Here is a 12,606-nt window from a genome sequence, read left to right as displayed (position 1 = left end):
AGTACACTTTACATCCCTTTCATATTTGCAGAGGAGAAAAAAAGGCATGAATTATACTGTGATATGAATGACTGCCTGGACGCGTATTACTTATTTAGTTATTTGCTCTGCACAAAAATGATCTGTTTGGAATGTAAACCTGGAACAGTAAATGCGGTACTTACCATGCTGGGTTCACACCCACTGTCATCACCATTCTCAGAGCGATCCTTTTGTGCAAATTCCATTTTTCTATTGATGTTGCTAAGCAGATGACTCCAATTAGCAGTAGATGAAAATCTTTGAAATAAGCAGATGCCACCTGAAATTATAGTTAAGCCCATGATCATTTATTTATGTTGGTGGGGGGAAAATGAGATTGCCCGAGAAAGCAGTTTTGCTTTCTCTTAACTTTGCTGCTCTTAGCTGTGACCTTCAAACTACTTAATCTTTCTATTTGGTTAAGAAAAATGTAGATGCATTAGAATACAAATTTGAAGTAAGTTCTATATTCTTACCCAGAAATAGTAGTGTTAAGGAAGAATATATACAAAAAAAAAAAAAAAAAAAGAAAGAAAGAAAGAAAGGGAACCCAAGATACTGGGTTTTTATTTACTTTTATTTTTTAATTTTTAATGTTTATTTATTTATTTTTAGGGGGGGAGGGAGAACGAGTAGGGGAAGGGTAGAGAGAGGGGGAGGGAGAGAATCCCAATCAGGCTCCACACTTAGCGTGGAGCCCGATGAGGAGCTCCAGGCATGGCTCTATCTCACGACCACAAGATCATGACCTGAACCAATATCAAGAGTTGGATGCTTAGCTGCCTGAGCCACACAGGTGCTCCATACTGGGTTTTTAAATAACTGTGTAACATCAGGAAACTGCCTTCAATGTCTTAATTTTTCCTCCTCTCAGCTGGGGTTAATCGAGTTATGCTGCTATGGTAGAATGACAATGACTGTGATTTGGGAAAGTCCAAGTTAAGTCTCCAACTTGCCAGTGTCATCGATACTATCCATTATGCCATAACTTCAGTGTCACTTCTTAATACTTTGAATGGTTTTACCTTCAAAATCATTTGCTAGAAAATAAATACTCTTCAATAGGAGCCAACATTTTAAACCATTTTTAGCTAACACCATTGAGAGATTAGTAGAGTGTACAGACACTTTGGGTCCACCTATTTACCAAAGAATGCTCTGAGGTATGTTAGGTACATAATCTTTTTCTCAAACAGCAGCAACAACACAAAGATGTTGTGGTCAAATAAGTTTAGAAACCAGAGAGTTTTGAAATACTAGCATTTTCTTTCCCGTAGATCTCCTCAAAACCTTTAAATACTACACTTATAATATTTAAACATTAAATTTTATATATAATATAAACATTATATTATATATTTATATTAAGTATACCTTTAATATATGTTGCCACTCCCAGAGTTCCATATACAACATATTTCTCAACTTATCTAACCACAGAAAACTTACTTTTAAATTCTTAGGTGCTGTACCTCATGAGACTGATATTCAACAGACCTGACTTTAGGACCCGCTTGGTTAAACTGAATCACAAGGCTGTGCAGAAAAGAGACGATTATAAGAGGAAATATCCCTAAGGCACCTGAGCGGCTCAGTCAGTTAAGTGTCTGACTCTTGATTTCAGTTCAGGTCATGATCTCACCATACGTGAGATCAATCCCCACAGCAGGCTCTGCGTAGACAGCGTAGAGCTTGTTTGGGATTTCTCTCTCTCCCTCTCTCTGCCCCTCTTCCACTTGCACACTCTCTCTCAAAATAAATAAATAAACATTTAAAAAGAAAGAAGAAATATCCCTTAAAAATATCTGTTAGAAGGAATGGAAGAGTTGGAAAATAACTATTCTAATATGAAACCACAAAGGAACAGAAAAATCAGTCTTCATGATGATTTTGCTATTAAAATTTTTTTAATGTTTATTTATTCTTGACACAGAGAGAGAGAGAGAGAGAGACAGAACATTAGTGGGGCAGAGAGAGAGGGAGACACAGAATCCAAAGCAGGGTCCAGGCTTTGAGCTGTCAGCACAGAGCCCGATGTGGGGCTCGAACCCACGAACCAGGAGATCATGACCTGAGCTGAAGTTGGACACTCAACGGACTGAGCCACACAGGCGCCCTTATTTTGATATTTTGAGTTGTACCTGCACTTTTAGTATAACCCACCAAGTCTGGCTTGGTTTCAAAACAAAATAAAAATTAGCCTTGGAATTAAAAGTGGACAAGTGGATCTCTTCTTTATGTTTTGTGAAAAGTTAGTTTATTATGTTTTCAAAGTTTATATGTACCTCTTTGCGTTTTGTAGTAATTGCATAATAGAAAATAATTATATCAATTTCCTTATTTCATTTATTAATTACTCTAACATTGGACAAGAGTTTACTATGCACCAAAACTGTTATATGAACAGGGAAGGCAAGAATAAATGTCTGACATGTTTTTCCCTCTTCACACCTCTTCAATTCTCAAATATCCAGCTTTTCTAAACAGATTTTACTATTTTTCTGTATTGTGGAGCCCTGTTTATTTCCTTTATAGCACATCACATTATGTAGTTTGTTATTACACTATACATTCTAAGAGGACCAGGAATCTGTTTTGCTAGTCATTGCATATTTGGCACCTAGTACACTTCTGGTACAGAGTAGGAGCTCAGTAAATAATACTGGATGAGTGAGAGAGGGAGGAAGGGAATCCACGTACAAGCTACACTCTCTGAGCTCCTAAATCCAAATTGTCTACCCTCTCTTCCCAAACTTCTAACCTCTTAACTCTCTCAGTCCTTACATTCAGTATAAGTATTCTTTCAATTTATTAATTTACTCGTGTTTACAACCTGACAAACCATTTTTTTCCCTCCCTGGGTCTATCTCTGCCTCTCTGAATTTTTCTTCTTGGCCTACTTTCAAAATTACTTTTCCTCTACCTTTTTTTAAATGTTGGTACTCTATAAGGTTTGTCTCCAGTCTTCTTGTTTTGTACCCCTGATTATTGAATCTTACAGATTCAATTTCTAACTCTATGTGACTAAAATCATGTTTGGCACATAGTAGGCATTCAATACATATTTGATGAATTAATGCTGATGACACTAAGGTGTTTGTGCCCAAACAGATAAGTCTTCTGTGTTCCAGACTGGTGTATCCAGCTGGACATTTCCATTTGAATTTCCTATAAATATCTAAAAACTCAGCATATGCCTTTTTTTGTGGCAAATGAAACTTCCATCTACTTAGTTGTCCAAGTTAGAAACCTAAGGGTCAGCTCTGATTCCTTTTTCATTTCCAATAAGTGCGTCTTAGTCACTAAGTCCTATTATTTCCAGTTCCCCTGTCTACTTTAAATTGTCCACTTTGTTCTATTCAAACCTTATTACCACTCAAACCTTTAATTGAGCTCCTTACCGCTTCTCACATGGTTACCGTTTGATCTGTCTTTTTCTAATCCATCCCTCACCATTGTCACAATTACTTTTCTAAAGTATAAATCTAATCACATCATTGTGCCTCCTATACTCCTTCAGTGGACCCCATGTGTTTTAAGACCAAAATCCAACCTTCTCAACACGTCTTGTAAGACTCTTCATCATTTAGTCCCATTTCACCTTTCCAGCTTAGTCTTTCAGTGCTCTCTGCCAACTTCTCCTTATGTGTGAAACTCTCCAATCACAGAAATGCTTTAACACTCGGCTGTCATTTAACCTGGAATGACTCTATTCTCTTATTTTGGTTACCCATAATTTTCCTTCATGGATGAAATCAGAAGTCAATTCTAAGATGCCTTTCCTGACTACCCTAAACATGGTTGGATGCTGCTTCCTTTTGTGAGAGCACATCTTAATGCACGTGGTGATAATTTTGTTTTTTACCTTATTATCCCCTTTATTAGACTAGATATATTTTGAAGGCAGAGATGTGTCTTATTGATCATTGCATTTATGGATTTAGGACATTCATGGCACGTATTGGCACTCAATAGATACTGAATTAATAAGTCCCTAGACTCAAGAAGCTTACAGGTTACTAGGTGAGAAAAACAAGGTAACAAAGACAGCAGTAAAGTATCACAGGTGCATGGAAAATATTTCTTCAAGCTATAGCTGAGGCTCAAAGAGTAAATAACCACCTTTTTCTAGGGGAATTGGGAAACTCTTCTTACAGTACCTGATATTCAAATTGATTATTGGAAGATAAATAGACATTTGAGTTTTCCTCTGCTCTTATCTCTTTTGCAGTTTTGCTCATGAAAATAAACCCTACTTACACTATTCCATCAGTCTGAGAATTCTATGAAAAAATAAATGCAGAATTATTTAAAAAATTACCATGTATTTAAAGAAATACATAGAAGTGAGCCATTATTAGTAAATTATTGAACACAGAAGGAAGTCCAAGACCATAAGATACTCTTGTATTTCTCTTTAGATTATGTCAGCAGTTGGCAGATTTTGTCTGTAAAAGGTCAGATAATAAATGTGAATTTGTGAGCCTCATTGTTTGTACTGCAACTACTCAACTTGTCTGTAGCACAAAAGTAGCCAGAGACTGTAAATGAATAACCATGGCTTTGCGTGTTTCCAATAAAACTTAAAAAACATTTTTTTTAGTGTTTATTTATTTTTTGAGAGAGAGATTGACAGAGTGTGAGCAGGGGAGGGGCAGAGAGAGAGAGGAAGACACAGAATCTGAGGCAGGCTCCAGGCTCTGAGCTGTCAGCACAGATGTGGGGCCCGAACTCACGAACCACAAGATCCTGACCTGAGCTGAAGTCGAAGGCTCAACCGACTGAGCCACCCAGGTGCTCCTCCAGTAAAACTTTAATTTAAAAATTGGGTAGCAGGCTGAATTTGGCCCTCAGACTATAGTTTTCCAGTCTCTTAATAGACTCTATAAACAAAAAAATGGCCTGCAGCCCAATTGTCTAAATGTAAATAATTATAAACCTAAGGAGGAATTCTCACATTCTTTTGTTTTCCATTGTATTACCCATTCTTTGGGTTTCATCACAGTATATTTGTAGCACATTAGTCACGAGTATATGTGTTTGTTTATAGCCCATGTGTATAGGAGGTAATAGGAGAAAATGCTACTGGTCTGTAAATGACACTGGTAAATATAACTATTTTTGAGGCAAAATAAGCATGTCAAATAAAATTCTAATGAAATTTGAAATCTGTTTTTAAGATCAAGGTAGTCATATTTCTGTCTCAAAGTGGGATTTCACCAAAACACATGCACTTTTGCTATCAGAGCATGTGGGTTCTCTCTTAGCTATAAAATTTACCAGTTCACAAGCTTCCTACAAGTCAGTATACTTACCCATAAAAGTTCAAGTTTATTTATGCTTTGTTGCTAAATCCAATGGTCAATTTCCAATTTTCACATTAATTGACCTATTAGATTTGACACATCTGGTCACTGCCTCATCCTTAAAACATTTCCAGGATCCCACACTCTCCTGGTCTTCCTCCTACCTCAATAACCTATCCTCATTCTTCTTTGCAAATTCCTTTTCTTCTTATCAATCCCTTAATGTTGTAGTTCTCCAATTAGTCAGTTCTTTGTTATCTTTGTTTTTTATCTTCACTCATTCTCTAAACGATCTCATCAACTTTTAGAGCTTTCAGTATCATGTATATGCTGATAATTCTCAAACGTGTATCTCCAGCTCAGCTCTCTCTCATGAACTCTGGGCCCATTTGTATTTAACTGCCTATTTAACACCCTCACTTGTATATCAAACAGTTATTTCATACTTAGTGTCCAACTTTGTATTCCTGGTGTCAGCCTCTCTTGTGCAACAAGCCTACTCTGCCCATGGTTTTCCCCGTTTCAGTTGATGGCAACTCCAATTTTCCAGCTGCCAGGTCAAAAAGTTCTGAGGCATCCTTGAATTCTTTCTTTCTATCATATGCTCTATCAAATCATACAGGAATTTTGTTAGTTTTATCTTAAAAATACATTAACAGTATATTCAATATCCTTATTACTATCCCTTGTCTGAATTAACCATGGCCTCTCAACTGCATTATTGAAATAACCTGCTACCTGTTTCCTTCTTTCTGCCTTGTTTCTCAGCATAGCAGGTCTAAATTATCCTTTTAAATAAAAGTCAAATTGATCATGCCACTCCTCTACTCAAAATTCTCTAGAGAGTCTCATTCTCATTTCATTAAAATGTTACTTATGTTGGCCTACTTTGGCCCTAGATGGTCTAGTCCCTCTACACATTATCTCCCTGACATCATCTTCTATCATTTTCTCCTTCACTCACTTTGCTCTAATCACCCTTCGGACCTATTCCTGCCTTGAGGTGTTTGTGGGGGCCGTATGGCCTTCAGTGATGGCTGTTCCCCAGATATCCACATGACTAACTCCCTCATCTCCTGTAAGTCTTTGTTCAGGTATTGACACCTCATTGAGTCTTCTCTGATGATCCTGTTTAAAACTGCAACCCTCTCTAGATCTTTATTATCCTGTTGCTTTTTTCCATAGCACCAATTACCTTCTAACTCCCTGTAATTTACCTATGCATTAAGGTATATTGTTTATTGTCTCTTTTCTCCTATGAAGACGGGGACTTTTGTCTGTATTTACTCATTAATGTATTCCCAAGATCCTGGCAGAGTCCTAGCACATAAATACTTGTTGCACGACTGACCTAAATATATAACATCTGCATATACATATGAGTACCTTCATATTTATATCTATAAAACTTATATATAAACACTTTTTCCTTGACGATAATAATAATAATAATGATATTTGTTTTGGAATATCTAATTCGGCACACTAAACATTTAGCATTTCAGATTTTATTCAATAGATATGAGAGAAATTCAAAATTTGCTGACATTATTTAATACAATAAGGTGCTCAGTAAGATACAGATATTTAGCATTGACTTAATAAATGCATAACATAAGATTAAAACTATTGTGGCCAAAGAGAAGGATGTGTAAGGCTCTGAACTTAGACAAGGGTATTAAAGACACATTAGTCTCCATGGCAAAGTTGAGATTCCATATCCTTCAGAAGGGCTGGTATGATATTTAACACCTTTAACTGTGGATATTAAAACTCATAAGAATAACTGATGCCTAGTATCTATCACTGTTTCACATTTTTATTTGATTTGATTATTATAACAACCTCTGGATTATGAGAAAAAAAGAGTTGCTAAGGGACATGATCAGGACCATACAAGTAATTAGTGGTGAATATCAGGTTTTAAGCTCAGGTCCTCTGAATAAATCTCTAGCCCTTTCCCCATAACTTTGGTCAGATATTTCCTAGTAAAATTCCAGTTGCCCTTTCTGGAAAGAGGATCATAAGACTGAAGAGCAGTTTGCTACACTGAAAGTCCTAAGGACTTTGGTTTGTTTCAAGTTCCTACTAAGCTTAGGGTAAAAAAAAGTCACATAAAATTTGCAACGAATTTAGGCTGAAATGAAATAGATTCACTTAGCTTTACAACAGTCAGAATGTTTCTAGTGAGGTATTCACTCTTGTCAATGTACAAATAATGATAATATTAACTAATATATAATGAGTGCTTACCACGTGATAGACATTACATTCACTAACTATCTAATTCATAAGTACCACTGACAAACTGGAGGTAGTTCTGGGAACAGGAGTGAAGATGGTGGTGATGGCACAGGTGGAGGTGGTGGGGTTAAGGAAGGGAGTTGAGATGCAGAAACCATAAAGACTGGAGCGGGGGAGACTGAAAGAGGAAATGGTATTTATTTTCACATCAAAAACAGCAATGTCGTGTGGAAGAAAGATGAAGTTTTTATTGTTGCTATTGTTGCTGTCCGTGTGTGTGTGTGTGTGTGTGTGTGTGTGTGTGTGTGTGTGTGTATGCGTAATCTTAGACATTTAGAGGAAAGTCTAGGGACAAAGTGACTGAGTTTGACACTGGGCTCAGTAAAGCTGAGTGAATCAAGTATTCAAAGTGTTAAAAAACATATGTATTTTCTTTGAAGGGTATTCTAAACCCACACACAGGAAGACCCAAACACTTCCTGAGTGATCTCATCTGTAAGAGCTATTGAGAGGGGAAATCCCTGCCCAAGATGAAATGATCCAGAAGTACGAGCTTCCAAGGCTAAGGTTCTATGACTGTTAAATTAGTCTGAGGTTGACACTTCTGGAGACAAAGGACTCTTGGACAGGTATTGGCAGCCTGACTAACGCAACTGCTGACAGTACCTAGAATTTTGCTGCCTCTAGCCAGGCCTCCACATTCTGTAAAGAGGCAAAGATATTTCTTTGGCAGTTCCCACAAAACCAGGCTTTCCTAGGCATCCTTCTTCTCCTGTCTTCCTTTAGCCTCTTTGCTACAGAAATGCCCCAGTTGCAGTTAATCTTGCTTTGATCTCAGCTTCTTTTAAAAAGTCAATTTAGTCAGTTTCATTCTTATTAAACCGTAAAAGACAAATACGTCACTGTTGAACTAGTTACCTTTAGAGGTACAACCACCTAGGCCAGCAGGACAGGGGTTAATAACTTAACACACTACGTTTAAGAACTTGCCTGCCCCTTCTTTTAAATTTTCCTTTACTGGGAGCCATGTAGCATGTTGGAGCATTTGAGAAACTTCTTAAATTATAGATCCCAGATTCTGTGGGCAGCAGAAGGGGACGAGAAGCTACACTCTCTTCCCAAGCAATTGTGCTTAGAAAGAAAAGAGTCAAGATTCTGAGGGAAGGGAAAATGCAGTAAGAAAAGAGGAGTAAAATGGATCTGCAACGCAAAAAGAAGAAAAGAAGATCTTGAACCACGAAATGAGGAAGAATGACATGAAGAGAAGGAAAGGAATTGCTTCTCCCATAGGACAAAAAACAAAACAAAATAACAACAACAAAAAACCCCATCTCTATATAACATGGGTTATTTAAAAAGAAAAATCTCTACCCACGTTACAAGACAGATGAACCTCAAGTTAGCAATATTGAACTCTGGCAGAAGATAGAAGTCCAAAGGTGACAAATTGCAGGGGCTGGCATCTTGAACTTGACATCTTTCCTGCGATTCTTTCAGCTGTGGTTTGGGCAGTTGTGTGCTGGGTGGCTGGAGACTGCATGAAGACAGATTTTCTGATTTCAATGCATTTCATGCTTTTAATGGGAAACTGAATCCATTTTCTTCAGACGGGTACCCTCAGATTGTATAAAGGTAAGAAACACCTCTCAGCATGAATAAACTCCTCTCAGCAAGAACAAAATAGAAATACACATGAAAGTTAATTTGGCTTTATCTTTTGAAATGGCAGGTTTCTGGAAAAGAAAACAGGGTAGCTTTTTCTTCATTAAAAACAAAAATTGCTTTTCTAACACTGTGTGAGACCAAATTCTGTTGAAAAGAAAAAGCTTATGCAGGATGTGAAAAGGTTGGCCCTTTTGTTGGGAGAGAGACACCAGCCATAGATGTCAGCCCAGGAAGGCTGGACACGCATTTCTCCTACTGACACACATGACTCAAGAGGCTACAGCCTGTGTTTTGTTTCTGTCCACCTGAATGCAGACATACATGCAGAATTCTAGGGAGAAACAACTGGAAACTTGCAGGACTAATGTGGAAGCTTTATCAATAGGATTATTGCTCCCTTTCAATACAACTTTCTCAATGGGAGTATCAACACAAAATAAGGAATCTAATTATCACATACATTTGCAAGAGGACTTACGTTCTTAGAAGGCATGATCCCAAACAATGGAAACATTAAACCAGGCAGCAAAGCTGTTACTGACAGAGGCAAAGCTTCTGTAAGCCAAAATGTGGCAATGACAAAGAGTGTGTAGGCACATTCTGCTTCCTGGAAAGAACAAAAGAAAAATGCAAGGTGAAATAATGAGGCTGGGAAATCATTAATCAAATCATATCCACATTTGCTGAATGGAGCTGTCACCGAGAAAGTAAGAGGAAACTCTGGAGGTTTCTGAACCTTTAAGTTGGGCAGCAAATAATTATTTCTCAGGGATTCTAAGAGCCAAAATTTAATAAAATGAAAAAACGAAGACAAAAAAGTCTTCAGTTTTTAATTTTCATTCACCTTCCTTCGAAACAACAGCATATAGTCAATTTTCTGTGCTCATATCGGTGTGTATGAATGCTTGTGTTCACTTTTATTTGCCTATTAAATGCCCTCCCGGTTCTTCTGGAGTGTGTAAATAGCCAAGTCACTGCCTTTCCCCTGGGGCAAGACATATATGACTTTTAAATGTGTTCCCTGGTGCCTGTTGGTGGCACATGTACACCTGCCTTCCTCTCCTACTAAAGGGCGTAAATCAACCTAGAAAAAACTTTTTGCTGTATTTTGCTTCAGATAAAGAAGGGCAGTGCCAAGCTACATGAGATGGATGGGACTAAATGAGCTCCTAAGTAACATGGACCTGGAGTTTAAGAGCCTCCTGCTTTGCTTTTTAGAAAGAGAGCTGAGCTCCTGGGGAAACACAGAGAGACTCAACAGAAATGAGATTCTTAACAGAATCTGTTGCTTTGCTAGGTATAAAATTGTCTGTTTATGTTTTAGGATGTTGTTAAAAAATGGTTGAGATTTGGGGCTCAAGATGGCAGAACTGAACTTGCCTACTCCCATAGACACAACAAATCTATAGCTACACATGAGATAATTTGTTCAGAAAAATAAACTTAGGAACTACCTTAATAGTTTCCTTCACAACAAAGGATAAAAAAGCCACATCTGGACAGGTAAGAGAGGCAGAGATGTGGTCTCACCAAAAACCCTGTGTATGGTATGGTGACCCACCATTAGGAGATATCTCACAAATATGAAGTTACTCCCTGAGGAGTGAGGGGTTTGTGCCCCAGATTGGACACCTCAACTCTTGGGATCTGTACCAGAGAGAGGAGGCCCCCAAATCTCTGGCTTTGAAAACCAGTGGGGCTTAGGTTCAGGTGAACCATGAGGCTGTAGGGAATGGAGATTCTACTCTTCAAGGGTTCATGTACAAATTCACCCACCCTGGAACTCAGCACAAAATCAGCAGTTTGAAAAGTGCTGAGACCATACACGAAGGAGAGTCGTTTGCTAATCTTAAAAGTGTCTCCCAGAGGGGCAGAGTCTGTTAGGATTCTGTCCAGGGAAAGAGGTGCTGGTTGGTGCTATTTTTGCATTCTTCCCTTGCCTTGTGGTGTCCACCCCTACGGCCCCCTCCGCCCTGCCAGAGCTGGGAGGCTGAGTGTCCTACACTCACAGCCCTGCCAAAGCTAGCAGGAAAGTGTACCCACCACGGAATATGCCCCTCGAGTGCCTGGCTCTGCTGGCCAGGGAGGACAGCATTTCTGGGCACTACGAGTCTACAACAATCAGAGAGATAGTCGTTGGCATGCTACCACCTAAAGAAACAAGAAAAAATACAAATAGTCTAACTTTGTACCTAAAGGAACCAGGAAAATAACAATAAAGCCCAACATTTGTAGAAGGAAAAAAATAATTATTTTTCAAATTAATTCCAAATTAATTTTATGGAAATTATTTCCATTTCAGAGTGGAAATAAATAAAATAGACACTAAAAAGACAAGAGAAAAGATCAATGGAACTAAGATCTGGTTCTTTGAAAAGATAAACAAAACTCAAAAACTTTTAGCTAGACCTATGAAAGAAAAAAAGAGAGAGGGCTCAAATAAATAAAGTTAGAATATCAGATAAGTTATACCTAACATCAAAGAATTACAAATAATCATAAAAGACTACTATGAAAAATTATATACCAATAAACTGGACAAACTAGAAGAAATGGATAAATTCCTAGAACTATACAATCTTCTAAGACGGAATCATGAAGAAATAGAAAATCTGAAAAGACCAATTACTAGTAAGGAGATTGAGTCAGTAATCAAAAACTCCCAACAAAGAAAAGTCCAAGACTGAAGAGCTTCACCAGTGAATTCTACCAAACGTTAAAAGATCTAACACTTCTCATTCTAGAGCTTGTCCAAAAACTGGAGAGGAGGAAATGCTCCCAAACTCATTTTATGAGACCAATATCACCTTGATACCAAAACCAGAAAAGGACACATAAGAAAAAAATTACAGGTCAATCTCCCTAATGAACATAGATGCCAAATCCTCAACAAAATATTAGCTAACTGAATTCAGTGGTACATTAAAAGGATCATGCATCAAAATCAAGTGAGAATTATTCCAGGGATTCAAGGATGGTTCAATATCCACAAATCTATCAAGGTGATATACCACATTGATATAATGAATGATAAAATTTATATGATCATCTCAATAGATACAGAAAAAGCACCTGACAAAATTCAACATCCTTTTATGATAAAAACTCGACAAGGTGGGTATAGATGGAATAAAACTCAGTATAATAAAAGCCATATATGACAAGCCCACAGCTATCATATACTCAATGGTAAAAAGCTGAAAGCCTTTCCTCTAAGATCAGGAACAAGACACAGATGTCCACTCTCACTACTTCTACGCAGCATAGTACTGGAAGTCCCAGCCACAACAATTAGGCAAGAAAAGCAAATAAAAGGAATCCAAATTGGAAGGAAGAAGCAAAACTGGCACTATTTGCACATGACATAATA

General features: G+C 37.7%; 1 protein-coding gene across 5 annotated transcripts in view; it reads right to left on the bottom strand.

The window, feature by feature from the left end:
* SLC13A1 (solute carrier family 13 member 1) overlaps nt 1–12,606 on the bottom strand; it is a 143,220-nt gene that overhangs the window by 109,921 nt on the left and 20,693 nt on the right. For all 5 annotated transcript variants that reach the window (XM_086691208.1, XM_086691216.1, XM_025929730.2 and 2 more), the window contains exons 2-3: nt 9,715–9,843; nt 165–301 (exon numbers count right to left, since the gene is read on the bottom strand). In XM_086691208.1, the coding sequence (XP_086547334.1) occupies nt 165–301; nt 9,715–9,843 (266 nt within the window). The remainder of the gene's footprint in view (nt 1–164; nt 302–9,714; nt 9,844–12,606) is intronic.

Source organism: Puma concolor, chromosome A2, assembly GCF_028749965.1.
Source record: "Puma concolor isolate L17-30 chromosome A2, mPumCon1.1.hap2, whole genome shotgun sequence".
Classification (NCBI taxonomy): Eukaryota; Metazoa; Chordata; class Mammalia; order Carnivora; family Felidae; genus Puma; species Puma concolor.
This window is presented reverse-complemented; position numbering and strand designations above follow the sequence as displayed.